Source organism: Salmo salar, chromosome 15 (assembly GCF_965601325.2).
Source record: "Salmo salar chromosome 15, fSalSal1, whole genome shotgun sequence".
Classification (NCBI taxonomy): Eukaryota; Metazoa; Chordata; class Actinopteri; order Salmoniformes; family Salmonidae; genus Salmo; species Salmo salar.
Window position 1 is genome coordinate 41113543 of NC_138305.1, and position 19364 is coordinate 41132906.

Genomic DNA, 19364 nt, shown 5'->3' on the forward strand with positions numbered 1-19364 from the left:
AGTGTCCAACAAATCAAAATATATTTGAGATTCTTCAAAGTAGCCACCCTTTCTTTGCCTTGATGACAGCCTTGCACACACTTGGCATTCTCTCAACCAGCATCATAAGTTAGTCACCTGGAATGCATTTGAATTAACAGGTGTGCTTTGTTAAAAGTTAATTTGTGGAATTTCTTTCCTTCCTAATGCGTTTGTGCCAATCAGTTGTGTTGCGACAAGGTAGGGGTGGTACACAGAAGATAGCCCTACTTGGTAAAAGACCAAGTTAATATTATGGCAAGAACAGCTCAAATAAGCAAAGAGAAACGACAGTCCATCATTACTTTAAGACATGAAGGTCAGTCAAATACAGATAATGTCAAGAACTTTGAACGTTTCTTCAAGTGGAGTCGCAAAAACCAAGCACTATGATGAAGCTGGCTCTCATGAGGAACACCACAGGAAAGGAAGACCCAGAGTGACTTCTGCTGTAGAGGATAAGTTCATTATAGTTAAAATCACCTCAGATTGCAGCCCAAATAAATGCTTCATAGAGTAACAGACACATCTCAACATCAACTATTCAGAGGAGGCTGCATGAATCAGGCCTTCATGGTGGAATTGCTGCAAAGAAACCACTACTAAAGGACACCAATAAGAAGAAGCGACTTGCTTGGGCCAAGAAACACAAGCAATGGACATTAGACCGCTGTGTCTTTGTGAGACGCAGAGTAGGTGAACAGATGATCTCCACATGTGTGGTTCCCACCATAAAGCATAGAGGAGGTGGTGTGATGGTGCTTTGCTGGTGACACTGATCTATTTAGAACTCAAGGCACACTTAACCAGCAGGGCTACCACAACAGTCTTCAGCAATACGCCATCCCATCTGGTTTGCGCTTAGTGGGACTATTGTTTATTTTTCAACAGGACAATGACCCAACACACCTCCAGGCTGTGTAAGGGCTATTTGACCAAGAAGGAGAGTGATGCCAATATGCTAGATGTAGTTTGAAGAGAGCAGAGTTGGAGAGACTTGCACTTTCTCTTGAGCTATATGTATAGACTACCTTTTAGGAGTGGGATGATTTTCAGACAGAATAATTGTTGATCAATATTTAGGCCTATTTCTAGGCAATGTAGTAAACTATAGTCTAATCATAGGCCTATTTAGGAAGTACATTTCCTTGGAAAGATAACCTGTCCCGTGCTTCTCCGCTCATGTATACATTGGCTATAGCCTACTCTATTTAATTGAGATCACACCCGCACCTAATCTCGGAGGTATGGTGTCTAAAGTCAAGCTGGAGGTGTATTCTCTTAGTATGATATAGCAAGACCTAGGACCCATAGAAAAGCCACCCACAATGCTGAATGCCATTGAATATTCTACCTCTGTATCCAATAATAAGCACAGCGATTGTATGTTAAGCACATCCCCTCTCCGGAGAACATGAGAGCAAGTGAGACAGAAAATTCCTTAAAGCTAGAATCCTTAATTGAATAAATAAAGCAGATACTCTGTTTTGGGAAAAAGCTGAGAGATGGGTCTGGAGAAATGTAGCCACACTCAAATTCATAGACAGAGCAATGGATGCAAGGACTAACCATCCATGATATCAAAATGGATTTTATCTTTAGTTGCTACAGAAATCCCCAAGAAACCATGATGCCTGGCAGAGCAAAATGTCTTTGTTGCCAAAATAAGATAATGATCAAATGGGAGAAGGAGACATTCTAATTCATTGATCATGATGGCTGGAAGTCAAAATTAGCGGTCAAAGTGTCTGTCCCGCAAACTGATAGCTGAGCGGTGACGGTTGCTATGGTCAAGGGATTAATTACACAAAGCAGATCAAAGATTAATCTGATGGATTTCTCACTCTATGCAAATGAACAAGAAACCACAAAAACGAGAGCCTCAGAAATGGCCTTGTATGCAGATGATTGAGAAAGGCTCATTTGAATAACTGGATAAGTAAATAACCAAACGGCAAAGAATTGAACATTACTTGGCCAGATGAAGCAGTATAACATTCTTCCTACACAGAACAATTGGTTGTAATCTTGAACCCCTTATTGAAAATGAAATGCAATCCCGGGGGGAGGGGGGGTAAATTGGGTTCAGATTTGCTCATTAAGTGTTGTAAATCCTTCCTCTAATCATATCAAGCAGAGGCTTTATATCTTTAGTGTTCAGGGAACATTCTCTCATGTTTATTCAAGAAACACACCGCATATTGACAGCATTCGATAGCCGAAATTAATTAAGTTCAAAGACGCAGCGGAGAGTAAAGCCTGTTTCGCGAAGCAAACAGTGCTTATCGTGCCAATAATGAAAGTTAGGGAACATCACCTGTTTATAATAAGTCATAATCCTTTTAAATCCTATATATGAACAACTGGAAATAGCTTGGGGATTTGGAAGACAAACGGGAGTGATCTGTTAGCAATTCTGATTTCAATTGTATTCTGAATAAGTAACTAACTATAGAGACTTGAACAGTCAGATATCAGTATAATAGCAAAGTCAATCTATTTCTATCACATGTACTACAACTAAACAAACCAATCAATAGACATTCACACAGAAAACCTTCCAACAACAGCTTCACTCAAAATCTCTGTTCGGCCAATTACAATCTCTCAAATATCCAGTTTACGTCAACAGACCAGACATGTCCATCAAACCCTTCATACTTTCCCAGAGAAATGATAATTATCCAAAGTGGAGACCATGTTTATGACATCATAGCAGGATAACAGGAGTTAACGTCTGGATTGGCAACCCAGCACCAGGGCTGGGTAAACTATTAACCAGGCAGTAGTACATCTTAGTAATCACTGGGTTGTTTAAACAGAACAAAGTCCAAATCACAAGTGGTATTTCTACAGCAGCGTGCCACAGGGCCAAAGGCCTCACCCTCACCCTCACCAGACACCACCATCAGTATGTCTAGCTTGGTGTTTGTCAGAGGTTCTCTGGGAGGTCCCTGGATGGCTGCTGTGGGTTGGGGTCTTCCTGCCTGTCATTCTGCTGCTGATACAGATCATTGTTTACCTGAACTGGAAGCTGAAGGAAGGTACTTATTAAAACTGCACTCTGCTCGGTCTGTAATAATAGTTAACAAATGTGATTTTGGACAATGTCAGTGATCTAAAATTAGACAATATACAATTACATGATATAAAGATATTGACTATCTGTAACATCTTACTTGTAGCATATTGTTACTGGACAACCAGCCTGTGTAAACCTGGTATGATTTGACCTGCTGCATATTACTGAATTACAGCTGCATTAGCATAGAAACAGTCCTACTTTTCAAACATACAAAAACACCATGATTTTGAGAAATGTTCCCATCTGAGAGAACTTTCCAAGTCTTTGGAAAGTGGCTTAGTGTGGAGCTGGCCTTAAAGGCTCAGTCACCTGTCGATATTTTCTCCACTTCATTATTGATGGTATTACTGATGGAGCTCTGCCTCTCAGCAGGGCTGACCTCACAGCTTTCAAACATTGCTGGCTACAGACAGAGGATGTGACCACACACACACACACACACTCTCCTTCCTTTATAATCAGCAGAGGCAGAGTTGTCTTCAGCACCTTACCCCAGGGACATGGCCTCACCCAGGCAGAGACGACAGGATATACACCTGAGAAGGGGAACTGTGGATGGCCCCCTGCTGGGTACAGTACAGACCTCTGAGAACTCACAGGACATGCAGGCACAATAGTGTCACATGGAGAGCACAGGGGATGGAGATGCTGAATACAATTACTATCCACCTCCAGATCATGGATAAAACGCCAGCTAAGACACAGAGTGAAGCAACAACCTGCAAAGGATAATAATATGGAATTCCAAATCACTGTTTACAAACTGTTGGAATGCAGAGATAATGTGCATATTTTATTACTAAAATCATTGTTTATTGTACCATCAGTATTCAATTATTTCTAAGAATTGTTCAAGTTCTTTTCGGACTATTCCCTATGGTTGATAGGTCACAGATCCCAAAAGTCCACAATGAGCTTCTGTAAAAAGATCAGAGCCTCCTCTAAAGCAATAAAAACTTTTGAGGATGGTCTGTTTTTTGTGGTTCAACTAGAATGAAAGCAAGAACTCAGATGTTTGGCTGCTGAAGGGTGTTGTGTAAAAAGGAACCAAAGTCATCCAATTAGAGAATAACAAATGTTTATTTCAGTGTAACACAGAGGGTTAGGTGTCTGTGGTGGAGGGGGAAAACAATTTTCAAGCTGCTGAATATCTAAGATGATCTGCTATAAACAAAGAGCTAATTGATGCCGTCATTGGGTTTGGTGGGGTTGGTCAGACTGCAGAGAACACTAGGCAGCCATCTCTTATCTACAGGTAAAATATTAAAATGGTGGCAATTGTGTTTCTTTTAGCTGTCAAAAAACCTCTGAAATATATTAAAAATATTTAAAAAGGGGCAAACACACCTCATCAACATCTACAGTAAATCAGTTTACAGATAAATACAAAAAAAGTTTAAAAGACAAAAAAGAATTCTACAAATATGTCTATGATTAATGATGCCAGAAAGTCACAGAAAACAAAAAGTTTCCAAGCTTTTTATTTTTTACATTTTTTTTTTTCTTCTGAGGGAGGTATTGGAAAAGCACCTGCACTTTAATGGAATGCTTCAGTTTTGACTGCATAGAGAAGAACATGTGTTGGCACTATATTGCAATGTACAAAATGACACAGTGCTTCACCCTTTGCTGGTCCCTTGGAAACTCACCCAATTAAATTAATTTGCTCTTCTCCCCCCCCCCCCCCCCCCCCAAAAAAAAACTGATAAACATCTGGCTCTAAGACAACATGGAACAAGACTAGGTCCAAAGCTAATATATCCACCTAGTCTTACTTCCTGTCCACATAAAGATGCATGAATCCAGGAAGCTAGATATTGAAATGTACTTTCTCATAACACCAGCTGTCTGTACATACTAGGAATGTGAATACTACTCAACAATAAAAATTACCACTTGATAAATCCTATCTGGTTTTAATAATGATAGCCATTTTTTCTTCTTTTAGCAAAAAGCACATAACAATAAAAACGCACTACAAATGTTAGCTAAGTGGTTCTCTTCTGAGTGATAAAAAAAGGAAGGCGTGCGATGAAACGCACAGACACATAGGAGTTCAGCCTCTGGGTTGTCTTCACCTTGTCTTCTCACCAGGTTGACTCTCGGTTTGGGAGATGACAGGAGTTTCTCAAACATCCATGTATGAACTTCACAGGCTCTTTAGGCTCTGAGAAAGACAAGGAGAGAGGGATGAATATTCTATTCAACCTGAATGAGTCTACCACCAACTGGAGTAATTTAAAGCTGTATCTAGAGCTCTATTTGATAGAACCTAAAATAGCTTGGTATGGTAATGCCACTGCCTTGCACTGATTAACAGTGATTATACAGTTGATCATATCTACTATTTTCTAATTTAATTAGGAAGAATTCATCTGCTTCACTGAAAGTGGCCAAATCCTGAGCTTTAGTGCTAAAACAGCATAAATTTGATTTTCATTAGATACTTGCCTACTGGGATTTAAAGCCACCATCTCCTTGGGGCAAACCCAAACCAGCTAGTACTCCATCGCCTGCTTCAAAGTCTTTTGATGAGAGAGGTATCTCTCACGTCATGCCAGGTAGGTAGAGAGGAGGGAGACTACAGCGAGACAAAAGCACTTGATGATCTGACAACAGCTGCCGCAGCATTCTCACAGAAGGTTACACATGCTGCTTCACCAATCAAAGTGTTACTCTACTCTCAGCAACCACCGCAGTCTTGCTCATTTCCCCCCAATTCAGCAGAACTGGAGAGGCATGACAGAACTAACACTTGGGCTGGGCTGGCTGGCTCTGGATGGGGCTCTATCTGGGCCACCTCTGAAGTGGAAATAAATTGACTACTTTTATCAGTCCACTTTCCTGTTGGCAATTATTGCGTTGCTGAAGTGCAGAGCAGGCTCCACATGGAGATGGATTGTAAACCAAAGCTTTACTGTAATGTAAACAAATCGCTGTGCATCGGACAACTGGCATGATGGGCTGTCTGAACTTGCCAAACGACCCGTGGATATACCGCTATATGGACAGGGTGGAGGCAGAGCAATGAGCTAGTTTATACAGAGTAATACCAAAGTAATGAAGGCATATGATCCACCCAGCACCCATGGATCCACTGTCCCAATCAATTGGCTCAGAGCCTCTGCTTTGCTGTGGGTAGATTTTATCCTATTGTATGGACCCACTTCTGACTCATATTTGATGAGCCATAGATACTGCTTGAGACTGAAGTAATTGAGGTGTTTTCAAAACAATTATCTGGGCTTGATCCAAGCTTTTTTAGACCTCAATGGATTATAATGGTTTCCTGTCCAATGGTTGACAACGTTGAGTGACTGATGAAAGAGCTATTGTAAAGGGCTTTCAAGCTAACAACCTACAGGGAATATTTGTTTTCTCCTCCCTTACACCAATTAATTAGCATAGTCATTAATCTGCTGTTCCAATGTGTATGAAGTGTCATCTGTCTGGTGGAGTGTGGTGCCACAGTCTGCCAGCACTGTGCATGTTAGAATACAGACAGTGATGTCACAAGGTTAGCGAAGCAAGTAAAACAAAATATTTTGCTCAGACAAAATGATACATCTGCAGATGTTTGGTTTTCTGACATTTTGTATGAATTGTGACATTTCATCCCAAAATAGCCCAGTCATAAATGCAGACACAGCAACCGGAGAGTTAACAGAGAAGATGAAGAACTCAAAGACAAGGAGACAGACAGTTCCACCCTGTGGGGGACTTATTTCCAGCTGATGTGCTGTCTGTTTGGGCTTGTAGGGCTACTGTAGAGTCAGAGCAGAGGGACGCCTCGCTCACTCTATACCCCTCTAATCACCACGCCCTTGGGCCTTACCTGGCGCCTCAGTCCTCGCCCTCCTCGGCCAGCTCTGTCTCTTTGTGGACCACCACCCGGGTCACTGACATGTCAGGGTGCTGCTCTTTGGCTTCCTTTATAGCCTGGGCCAAGGCCTATCCGGGGTGGCAACACGCCCCAGCAACAACACACCCAAAAGGAAAGGGAGACGATGGCATTAACAGAAATAATGGAGCACAAAGGAACAGAAAACAAACAAAATGGAGGCACTATGGACACAGATGAGAAAAGTAGTGGTGGCAACAACAACAAAAATCTGCAAATCATTAAATGAGAGGACAAATGATGGGAGGGGTTGAGGAGGATATGGAAAGCATGACTTGGTAGTCTGCCCATGCTTGTCCCTTTGGGGTTTGGGGTGAACTTCTACTGTGGAAACGCATGTTGCTGTAAATATTTGTCCGTTCTACAGGGACTTCTGTATGGAGTCTATCAGTCTGCTGTACTCTTTAGTTTAATGACCAGAGAACAGAACAAATCAGCAGCACTCTCATACGGAGGGAGGTAAAAGACTAACTCTTGACACAATAAATCAGAGAGCTGGGTCTTGTAACAGGAATCGATGCATCTCTTTCAGCAGAGACATTCACTACACAATATGAGCGAGCTATTGATTACAGTTGGTAGTATGGCATAGGCTAGATAAATATGACAGATTCTCATTTCATTTCCATATTAAGTAAAAATGTTCACTAAATGGACAAAAGTGACAAATGTATTAGGCCGACAACTTCCATTCAGTAGTACAAGCTGCTGTGGTGTACTGTGTAATTGGTTCCCACCAGAGGGCGTGTCTGATTGGTGTGACTGACTGATGCTCACCTGATCGTGGTCGATGTCTGAGTCTCCGGTGATGACAATGCGCTTCTCGATCCTGGTTTCTGAGAGACCGCCTTTTAATGTCTGCAAACAGCCAGATGTTCAGGATAAGTGCACAGAAATATTGTACTAGTAAAACAACAAATCCATCAGTAGGCTTACATTATGCACTGAGCTGAATTTCATCAAATTCAAATCTTCCAATCTTGGAAGTATCTCCTTCTGGACATGTGTGCTCCCAGGGGGGAGGATTAAAGAGAAAACATCCCCAGCTATGTGTATAAATGAGAGCAGAGGAAAACCAGAGTTCTTCAGCAGTCTGCTAGAAACACTGTCCAGCAGTGCAGCTGCTGTCAGGTGTCTGCTTAAGCCAGGCGCTTGGCATCTAGGAGTCGGCATCAAGTCACAACAGAGGAATGATGCCTGGGCTGGGTAGGTGCCAGTCACAGCCCCAAGCATCGACACTACAGAGCAGGCTGCTCTTCATTTGCACACAGATTACACTGAATAATGCTGCCAGATGGGAATCCAGTCCTCCCTGCAACAGTTTTCATACCATGGTGTTTACACAATGGACCAGGGAGAGCTGGGCCGTTACCATGGTGATGGATACGGCTTGGAGGTTACCATGGCAACGTGTGTGGTTGCCATGGTGAAGTGTGTCATTGCCATGGTGAAGTGTGTCGTAACCGTGATGACGTGTATGTGGTTAACTTTGTGGTGTGTTTACCTTGGTGATGTGTGTGGTGGTGGTGGTGCACAGCGACTCAGAGGTAATGGTTTGGGCAGTCATGAGAATGCCTGGTTCACCGTCTCCACTGCCGTCCAGCTGGAGAACAAACAGAGCTAGGTTGAGCATCATATTACCCGGCTGAACACTAGCTATATAGCGGTGGTGGTCTATCTATCTAAAGAGTGGTCTTACCTGTGCAGCCTCGTAAGTGATGGTCTTTGTCTCTGTGTGCACGATGGGAACCTCCTTAGTGGCAATCTCAGTCTTCTGGGCTGCAAACGTGTCTGAGATGGTCACCATCTCGGTCTTCACCACAGGTGGCTTGGGGGCAAGGAGGGAGAGAGTCAGGACAGACACACACACACACCATACTGGTCCACTTCACTACCCAAATACCACATGCAAAGGCAAGGCAAAAACAGCACAACCGCTAAAGTAGAAGGAACAGAACTCTTGCACAGGCTGCAAATGAACTTTACAAAAACTCAGAACTATAAACTACAATCTCTTCGGCGTAACCATGCAACCAAGCGCATGCCAGCTAAGTTACCAACTGAAAATGCAAAAAAGGCAAATAATATACAGAGGTTTTTGTAATTGTACAATGCATTTTTGCTTTGATCTTTGCCACAGGCTACCAACAGCTTGACACGGACATACATTGACGTTCCCACAAATGAACGTTGTGACATTTAAGTGGTTGGGAGGACGAGTCCTTGAAGACAGTCACGTTGGTGACTAAACCCAATTAATGCCAACGACCAAGCAATAACGCATCTCACCCAAGCACTTACAGATAAAGACCCTATACAGGGGAGGAGACACAATCCACACGCTGTAACACAAACACAACATGCAGTGCACAACAACAGCTTCATTCCCATGCAATTCTCAGCTCCATTTCTGCCAGTGCGTTCACAAACACAGGGCCGACCAATACAGTGCTCACAGTATGTATAATGTATGAATGTATGAAGGGACACAGTACGCAGAGTCAAAATAAAACCCCAACAGAAACGTGCTGCACTGAGGTGGTAATGATTACAGTGAAGTAGTCTGGGGGGTGCAGATTGACAGTAGAGGAGGGCAGCACTTTGGCACAGATCCACAATGGCTGGTGCTGCTGCTGGGGGATATTAGCCATTATTTCTTACGATTATCACTTATCAACATTCAACTTGCTTCGAAAAATAGCCCAAGCGACCGCTGTGCAAGTGAAAGGCCTTCAGATAGCTGCCCATTGCTATGACGCTCAGGTGCTAAGCGAGAGAAGCACGGACAGACAGAGGCAGCAGGTAGGTGTGTAGGTACAGTAGGTAAGCTAGGTATGTAGTAGGTAGGTAGGAGGGGAGGTGGGTGGTGAAGGTCAGAAGTGTGCACGGCTCAGTACTACGCAGCTCTGTGAGGCCGCAGTCATTCATTTACCTCAGAGCAACAAATAACCTGAGGAATGCGCTCCGTCTCAGCGTGAGACGCGTCCCCGTTGACTCTGGGCTCCTCCTCTTCTTCTTCTTCTTCTTCTTCCACAGCCACCAGGCCAGACTGGTCCTCAGCATGCCCGTTAGGGGCCTCGTCGGGGGTAACCAGGATGTCCTCGGTGCTCTCCTCCTTGGCGAGGGCATCGGCCACAAGGGCCGTCTCTGGCTCTGCCATAGGGGTTTCTTCCACTACTGCAGGGGAAGGCATGGCCTCTACCTTAACCTCTGGGAGTGGTTCGGGCTCTGCGACTTGCTCTGGTTCTTCATGGTCTTCCACTTCCTCCTCCTCCTCCTCTTCCTCAGGCTCTTCTTTGATCTGGTCCACTGAGGTGCTGATAGTGACCTGGGAGTGGTACTCCCCTGCCTCCTCCTCGCTCTCACTGTGGCTGTCCGAGGACACGCTCACAGGCCTCTTCTGCTCCTCATTAACTTCTTCCTTCACTTCCTCCTTCACTTCCTCCATCACTTCCTCCATCACTTCCTCCATCACTTCCTCCATCACTTCCTCTTTGGGCTTCTCGACCTCTGTCTCCACGGCGACAGGGGTGACCACCACCTCGGGGGTGATGGTGACGGAGACTTTGGGTGCCACCCTGATCTCCTCGACGACTACTGTCTCTTCTATCTCAACCTCTGCTGCCTGCAACGTTGTCTTGTCTGATTTCTCTTTGTCATCTGAACTCTAAACCAGAGAACAAAAACAACAAACGGAAGAGAGAGAAAAAAACAAAAACGTAAAAGATGACCACACAACCCAACAATGGACAACAACACCAATTAAAAAATACAACGCAACAAACATAAGGAGGGATGGAAATGGCAACAGATGAAGAACAGCCAGCGTAATGGCAACCAGCAAACAGAGAGATATGGATGGATGGAAGAAGAGATGTCTGGAATAAAACAACTGATGAGCTGGCAGTTAAGAATATGTGTGGGGGAGAGAAAGCAGAAGGTGGGTGTGTTAGATGGGGGGGGGGGGGGGGACCACCTTAGAGACCGTGTCCACTGTGAGGTCAGGGAGAGGCTCCTGGGTTGTGGGTGGGGGGCTCCTCTGTGGAACAAAGGCAACGGTCACTCACACATCAGCATGGCATCAAGAATCACTAGGATTAGCTACTATAGCACTGTACAGGTTCCCCTCTGAGCGGGTTAGGAGGGAGAGACTCTGCCATGCACAAACATTACCATCTCATTACCCATCTGTAAGGGAACTTTTAACAGTTCTATATAAAAACAGTGTAGCAACACTCAGAGCACTTAAAGAAGTCAGAACACAAACATTCAGAACAAGAAGAGGCGAATGACAGAAGATAATTAAATGTCAAGAAAATATTCAAGTTTATGGCCAGCCTTGTTTGCACTCTTACAGCTTGTGTACAAAATTAGGTAATCTGCAAAGAATTATATTTGCATCATATTGTGCATTGCCAAGCTAATGACATCTTGTCACAATAATGTGTATACACTGTAAATTCAGCCATCACTTTGATTTTGTGTGGTGGTCTGGACTGGTCATGAACTTGCTACGGCAGCAGAGAGAAGGAACAATGGACAATACATTAGTTGTCGCATGGTTTTATTTGATCTGTACTGAGGATCACCTGGGCAGTGAGTGAAGCTGAGGCCATTGGGCCAGAGAATACAGCGCCAGCGCCCTCTGCTGCTCTCTTAATGGTGCTACAGCCAGGGTCTACCAGACCAGACTCGCAGGCAAATTTACTGAATAAAATGGAGGTAATTTCCTCTAAGCTCTACACGGGTTAGAGAATGACAAAGCAAAGAGATCAGAGTTAGACGCTGGACAAACACACATTTATGGAGAGAAGACGAGTTGTAACTTTCACAAGCTAATCCACAGTTCAAAAAACATAACAGAAGACATAGAAGTGCCCTTAAAACTTTAGTGGCTAAGGGTGGCAGATTGACATCAGAGAAACTGGAGAGAGGAAAGCTGGAAAAGGTGCCACAGTAGAAGCTTTCAGCTGTGAAACAAAGAGGGAGACAGGGATAATGGAGGTTTGTGTTCTAGGAATGAGGCAGCACATCTGTAACACAAAGACATGGCACACACACCATTTATCACACAGGTCCAGGATGTGGCCCAAGGCCTGTGTGTGAACACTATCACCTGCTTGTTGGGTGTAGACAGAGTGACAAGAGGCATGCAGTACGTCACGCAACAGTCAAACACAGGTCTGAAACCCAGGGTGGGAAATCACAAGAGGAGACACGAAGTAGGAAATCAAAAGTGAGGCTTGTCCAGCTGAAAGGAGGAGGAGCGGTTACACCGATGCACGTGAATGAAGCATGCCGTTTTTAAATAATACAGCAGTGAAAATTTAAGTTTAGAAAGAAAGGAATTTTCAACAGTAGTGCAAATATACCCTTATGTTCAGTGTAACTTCAAAACATAAGAAAGAGGCTGAGAAAATTGTGAACACAGAAAATCAAGTGCAAAAGAACATCGGTTGGTGCATTGTGACATGTGTAGCTAAAAAAAAAGTGTTAGTGGAATTAGGAACACAGGGAGAAGGGGTGATACTTCTATATCCAACTGTCACATCAATCAAACAGAGAGAGTCAGAACCAGGGAACAGAGGTTGGAGCCAGGGCCTCCCTGCAGACTAGAGAGAGATCAGAGAGACGTGGAAACAGGGAGGAGAGTAGAGGACATGCAGGCAGGCTGGTGGGACAGGAGGACACGGCTGGACACGTACCCCTTGGGCCTGCAGACGCAGGCTGGTAGCCGGGCTGGCAGTGAGGCGCTTTTCCCATTGACTGGGACGCGTCTCAGGGGTGGCCTCCATAAAACTGCGCTTTAACTCGCTAGTGCTAGCCTGATGTTTCAAAACATCCTCCTGAGTCTTATCCAGGTCCTAGCGGTGTCAGGAGGATGCCACACACAGCCATGGTGGGGGAGAGGAGAGGACGCCATGGTGGTGGAGAGGACAACATGGTGGTGGAGAGGACAACATGGTGGTGGAGAGGACAACATGGTGGTGGGGGAACAACGGACAACATGGTGGTGGGGGAACAACGGACAACATGGTGGTGGGGGAACAACGGACAACAGGTACATTAGTCTGTAAACCATGATAGTAACAAGATGGATGCCAAGCCTCACTGACTGCCCGTTTATGGTTAGTTTTAGTGTGTGTATGGCCGTTTATGGTTAGTTTTAGTGTGTGTACGGGTGAACCGTTTTAGACCTAGCGCAGAGTAAAGACTGCATTTCCCAAGGAGCCACCAGGAGGCGATATCATTCCACAGAATGTACAGGGTATTATTGGGCACTACCTATTTCAAATGGTCACGCACTCTCCCAAATGAGACCTCAATCTAATTATCAGATAACAATATCGAATTGAAAGCACTCTGGGTTTAACTTGTGACCCTTTTTAGAGAGGAGCATGTAGAAAACATCCACACTGATCAAGGGTTGTGATGAGAGAGGGATCAGTGAGGCGAGGCTTTGTTATGAGTTTAAACCCTTTAATTCAGTAGTACACCTGAACATCAAAACGTGGAACTGCCAGTGGAACCCAACCAGAGGGATACATTTTCCCTTTATGAGATTGTTGAACAAGGGCTTGACTTTGACCTGTGTTAGTCTTGTTGTCACACAAGTCAGCAGGTGTAAAATTATACATCGCATAGGCACCTGCTGTTGCCATGGCGATAAGTGACATGGGGGCGGCTTCACTATACATACAATTATATCATTATTATTTCCACTTAACATACTCCAGAAAGGTTGAAAAGCTGGTTTCATCATCTACAATTCTCATCACGAGTTGAGTCAATTCTTAAGTAAATTTCTCCAATCTTCTGATCTCAAGGTCATATAGTAAGTGCCATTTAAGCCATAACAGTCTAAGCCCTGTAAGCTATACGGAAATGTTTCAAGGTCACACCAAGGATAATTTGATTTCGAATTTGTAGACCCCTCAAGGGATCAAATGTATTTTGGCCTTATTGCCATTACCCCATACAAACTAAATTGAATAACATTCACTACATACATGGAACAGATAGATCTATTCTGGGGACTAAAGGAAGTGGGTCCTACAGTACCAGTCAAACATTTGGGCACACCTCATTCAAGGGGTTTTCTTTATTTTTACTATGTTCTACATTGTAGAACAGTACTGTATATCTGAGAGATTTGAAAGATCAGGAAACAAAATAAGTGCACACACACTTACTCCTTATTTTTGGCCACAAAACACTCGCCATATATACAGTACCCAATCAAAAGTTAACACATTTACTCATTCTAGGATTTTTCTTTATTTTTACTATTTTCTACATTGTAGAATAATAGTGAAGAATTCAAAAAGTAACCAAGTGTTAAATCAAAATATATTTTATATTTGAGATTCTTCAAAGTAGCCACCCTTTGCGTTGATGACAGCTTTGCACACTCTTGGGATTCTCTCAACCAGCTTCATGAGGTAGTCATCTGGAATACATTTCAATTAACGGGTGTGCCTTGTTAAAAGTTAATTTGTGGAATTTCTTTCATTCTTAATGCATTTGAGCCAATTAGTTGTGTTGTGACAAGGTAGGGGTGATATACAGAAGATGGTCTTTTACCAAATAGGGCTAAGTCCATATTATGGAAAGAGCAACTCAAATAAGCCAAGAGAAACGACAGACCATAACTTTAAGACATGGTCAGTCAATCTGGAAAATGTAAAGAACTTTGAAAGTTTCTTCAAGTGCAGTCGCAAAAAGCGCTATGATGAAACTGGCTCTCATGAGGACCACCACAGGAAAGGAAAACCCAGAGTTACCTCTGCTGCAGAGGATAAGTTCATTAGAGGTACCAGCCTCAGAAATTGCAGCCCAAATAAATGCTTCACAGGGTCAAGTAACACACACATCAACTGTCTGATTCAGAGGGGTTGGGTTAAATGCGGAAGTTGAACGCATTCAGTTGTACAACTGAGTAGGTATCCCATTTTCCCTTTCAGAGGAGATTGAGTGAATTAGGCCTTCATCGTCTAATTGCTTCAAAAAAACCATTACTAAAGGACACCGATAAGAAGAAGAGAATTGCTTGGGCCAAGAAACATGAGCAATGGAGATTAGACCGGTGGAAATCTGTCCTTTGGTCCGATGACTCCAAATTTGACATTTTTGGTTCCAACCGCCGTGTTTTTTCGAAACATAGATTAGGTAAACGGATGATTTCCATATGTGTGGTTCCCACTGTGAAGCATTGAGGTGGTGGTGTGACGGTGCTTAGCTGGTGACACTGTGATTTATTTAGAATTCAAGGCACACTTAACCAGCATGGCTACCACAGCATTCTGCAGCGATATGCCATCCCATCTGGTTCGCGCTTAGTTGGAATATCATTTGTTTTTCAACAGGACAATGACCCAACACACCTCCAGGCTGTGTAAGGGCTATTTGACCAAGGAGTGATGGAGTGCTGCATCAGATGACCTGGCCTCCACAATCACCCAAGCTCAACCCAATTGATGGTTTTGGATGAGTTGGACTGCAGAGTGAAGGAAAAGCAGCCAACAAGTGCTCAACATATGTGTGTGTGAACTCCTTCAAGACTGTTGGAAAAGCATTCCTCATGAAGCTGGTTGAGAGAATGCCAAGAGTGTACAAAGCTGTCATCAAGGCAAAGGGTGGCTACTTTGAAGAATCTAAAATAGATGTGATTTCTTTAACACTTTTTTGGTTACATGATTCCATGTGTTATTTCATAGTTTTGAGGTCTTCACTATTATTCCACAATGTAGAAAATAGTAAAAATATCGCCTGTGGGCGTGTTTGCGAGTCTCACCTTTCCACATGGTAGTTGTTGCCCAAACTGTTCAGACGCTACAGACCAATGTTGGCAGATCGGCTGTGCCGACTTCAGACGAGCCCCAAGACACAATCGTGTTCATGAGAGTCTCATCTTTCCATAGAGGGTCATAATAATAGGCCAAACCGTTCCGACACTACAGACCATTTTGTAAAAAGACATTCTGGTAATTACACGATTTTAAAGGGCACTAATGACAGTTCCACATTTCTAATGTGTGAGATTAGAGAACACTCTGGGTAGGTTTAGTTTGTTATCACACCATTACAAATTCACAACTCAAATCAAGCAAACCAGAGCAGGAAAATCCCTTATTGGGTTAGGGAAACATTAGTCCTGTTAAAAACACATCACCGGAAAATACTAAATATCCAAAACAACTTTCAAATCAATAACAGGAGAGGTTGAGCGTTCATCAGCGCTCCCCGTCGCCCCAATAAACCACAAACCCTGTTTGGTCAGACATGCACCCCATCCCACATGCAAAATCATGCAATGGTGTTCAAACACACACACAGAGATACACAGAGCCTGAGAGTGAAAGGTAGACTGGAGAAGACAGCCTGGGACAAGAGCCAAGAGAAAGGACACAGGCTTGGGCTTTGATTCCCTTTAGTTATGGGACAATAGTTATCACAGTCATACCAACCTCCAACATTAAATTGCTATGTCTGACATATATATTTTCCCCCTGCACTCTCAACTTTCCGCTCTGTGGAATCAAAAAATGAAGACGCATGTGTGAAAAATACATAAAAAAGGAAATAAAATGCCCAAGCGCCCAGAGGTGAGAACCTGTGCAGTCAGGACAGTTCCACTTCAGAGCAGAGGCTGTGGAGACTGGGACAGAACTACACTGGACGTCCACTACTGGTCAGGGCAGACCAGGATGGACCCTGTCTAAACCACACGTCACCTTAGCTGTGTAGTGATTAACTATAATACTGTACAGATAGAGAATATTTACACCTCACAAGGTAGAGCTTATTTGGGTGTTAATCCGTAGAATGCTGCAGCTAAGGCAAGCCTATCCAGAACAATGTCCTATCCAGAACAATGTCCTATCCTCAGCATGTTCAGCTGTGGTGGCGTGTGGTTGAACAGCAGTGTGTTGAGAAAAACCATACACGTCACAGATCACAGTGGCAGCAGCACAAAGAAACCAAAAACAAAGCATACATTCCTGCAGGATAAGTGAAACCCAGGTTACAAAATAAAGAGCAGCGAAAGATGTAAAAAAGCCCAGATGATCTATTGACAAATTCACCATCAAACAACCAATCACAGTTAATCAATCAACCTGCTGGGAGGAGTCTGGCTCATCTCTTTTCATCTGTGAGCGCCCAGGAGAAAAGGACATGTTAGTTTGATACCTGCACTGCCCAGAGCTCCGTGTATATACACTGTATTACAAATAATCTTGAAAGGTGCAGTATGATGGTAAAAATGCCCACTGCCTTCACAGACCTCAGTGCCTTCAGTAGGTGTGGCCGCCGCCCCTTCGCTAGGCTCCTCCTCTACCTGCGTGGTTTTTGTAGTGGGAATGTTTTTTTTGTCAAGGAAAAGGAAAAGTGAAATGGATGATGAGAAAGCCTGATTCCCAGCAGCACCACCTAACGGTGCCATGCCATGTGACAGAGGGAGGAGCGCCCAGGCTCTGCCCACATGAGAGTGAGACATGAGATGGGGGCGATGCACATGCTGGCCTCGGGATACTGGTCATTTTTCTGTGTAGAGCTGATTCAACTGTTTTGCATCATCTGTCATTACCTACTTTATGTTTCTTATTGTTGCCTAAATGTCAGAAACTCTGGTGTACTAAATGTCAGAAACTCTGGTGTACTAAATGTCAGAAACTCTGGTGTACTAAATGTCAGAAACTCTGGTGTACTAAATGGCGACTAATAACACTGAACGGGACAGGGGGTGCAACAGGCAATGACGTCCTTATAGGGCAAAACTAACTTGAAAAAAGAGCTATATATACACACTGTTAATCTACCTGTTTATGACTAAGGCATTTACAGCCAAACAGATGGGGACACAGGATTAAGAAATATCATTATGGACTAAAAAGGTTTAAATTATTTTTATGACAGAGCAGCCAATACTGGTACAATAAGTGTGATTAGTTCTTAAGAACTCATTTAAGATCTCTAAAGCATAGCGAAAGATTTAAATTCTATTTAGTCATTTTATACAGAAAATCAAGGGTTTTAAGAAAGGAAAAGGGAGAGTGAAACGTAACGGGGATGGAGGGAGTGCAGAACAAACACGTGCTGGCTAAGGTGAGGGGTGGGAGGAGCTGACAGAAGCAGGGGGGTGGTGAGATGGTGACATTTAGGCAGCGGGGTCACACAGCTCTTCCTGCAGCAGGGAAGTGTGTGTGTCGGTGTGTGTATCTGAGCAGGGTGTGGCCACAGAGGCATGAGCGGGGACAGGTGCCTTATGCTCCAGGTAGCAGAGCGACAGGGCCAGGGCCAGGGGCAGGAGGAAGGCCAGAGCCAGGGACTGGGAGGCAGACAGCAGCAAAGCCAAGATGAACATGAATGAGGGCACCAGGGAGGGGGAGGAGAGGGGCAGGTAGCGCTGCAGCCCTGAGGGGATCAAGCAGGCAGCACAGTCCTGGGGCAGGCTGGGAAAGCAGAGGTAGCCATCCTCGTCCAGCAGAGAGAAGGGCAGGAGGCCCAGGCCCATCAACATCCCCAGCAGGGAGAAACCCAGACTGGACTGAGCCGCATCCTTGGCCTGGACAGGTAACCCTTCCTGGGGCTCTGAGTTACAGGCCAGGGGGGAGGGTGGAGGAAAGGCCTCTAGAGGCTGGTGATGGTAGTGCCCTGTTGCAGCCAAACTGTCTGCATGCTGCTGGGGGGTAAAATCAGGATCCCAAATACCCGGGTAGTCCCCGTCCCCATCTAGCTGGACCCAGGACAGGGGGTCGTCCTCCGAGATGTCAGACAGAACGTCTAGCTCAGAGATGGTGTCCAGGATGGGAGGGAGGGATGAGTTGGAGGAGGATAAGGACAGGGGGAACATGAAGATTGACTGATTAACCCGTTGTTTCCCCCATACAGAGAAAGAGAGAGAAGGCCACATGTAGACACCATGCGGGGAAGGAAGCGGTGAGGAGGAAAAACACAAGCAATAATCACAACCAAGAGAAGAAGAAACAAATGTGTGTGAAAAATGATAAAACGGTACGAGGAAAGTGTGCGCAGGAAAAGAGGGGAGAAAGAAACACCATTAGTGAGACGTGTCAGGTCAGGGGTGCAGCAGAGTAACACGGGTGCAGACAAGAGGTCACGTAGTGGGGGCAGTGAGAGGTCAGGGGTCAAAGGTCAGGGGGTGGTCCAGGAGGAGCTGGGGGAGGAGGGTCAAGCTCATTCTACAACAACAGGATCAGAACTGAGAACACTAGTGGACAGATGCAGAGAGAAGTCAGAGTAGATGACAGGAAGGGGAAGAATCTAAAGCAACCCAAAAACAGGAAGGTCTTTGTGATTGAGTTAGAGATACAGCACAGTTATACTCCGGTTGTTCTC

At 44.4% G+C, this 19364-nt stretch overlaps 1 protein-coding gene and 1 long non-coding RNA gene across 17 annotated transcripts in view; one reads left to right on the top strand and one right to left on the bottom strand.

The window, feature by feature from the left end:
* Positions 1-2579: 2579 nt before the first annotated feature.
* On the top strand, positions 2580-3923 carry LOC106571360 (uncharacterized). Its single transcript, XR_001320914.2, has 2 exons — positions 2580-3062; positions 3566-3923. It is a non-coding gene; the product is annotated as an uncharacterized LOC106571360 (long non-coding RNA).
* Positions 3924-4164: 241 nt separating this feature from the next.
* The window catches only part of LOC106571359 (protein 4.1), a 106571-nt gene continuing 91371 nt past the window's right edge, over positions 4165-19364 (bottom strand). For 2 of the 16 annotated variants that reach the window (XM_014144357.3, XM_082961735.1), the window contains exons 13-23: positions 17290-17343; positions 17123-17155; positions 12710-12868; positions 11594-11743; positions 10981-11043; positions 9937-10671; positions 8704-8832; positions 8509-8607; positions 7782-7862; positions 6939-7054; positions 4165-5270 (exon numbers count right to left, since the gene is read on the bottom strand). In XM_014144357.3, coding sequence (XP_013999832.3) covers positions 6947-7054; positions 7782-7862; positions 8509-8607; positions 8704-8832; positions 9937-10671; positions 10981-11043; positions 11594-11743; positions 12710-12868; positions 17123-17155; positions 17290-17343 — 1611 coding nt within the window. In that variant the 3' untranslated portion in view covers positions 4165-5270; positions 6939-6946. The other 14 variants (XR_014380617.1, XM_014144358.3, XM_045695670.2 and 11 more) reach the window with 14 other exon arrangements.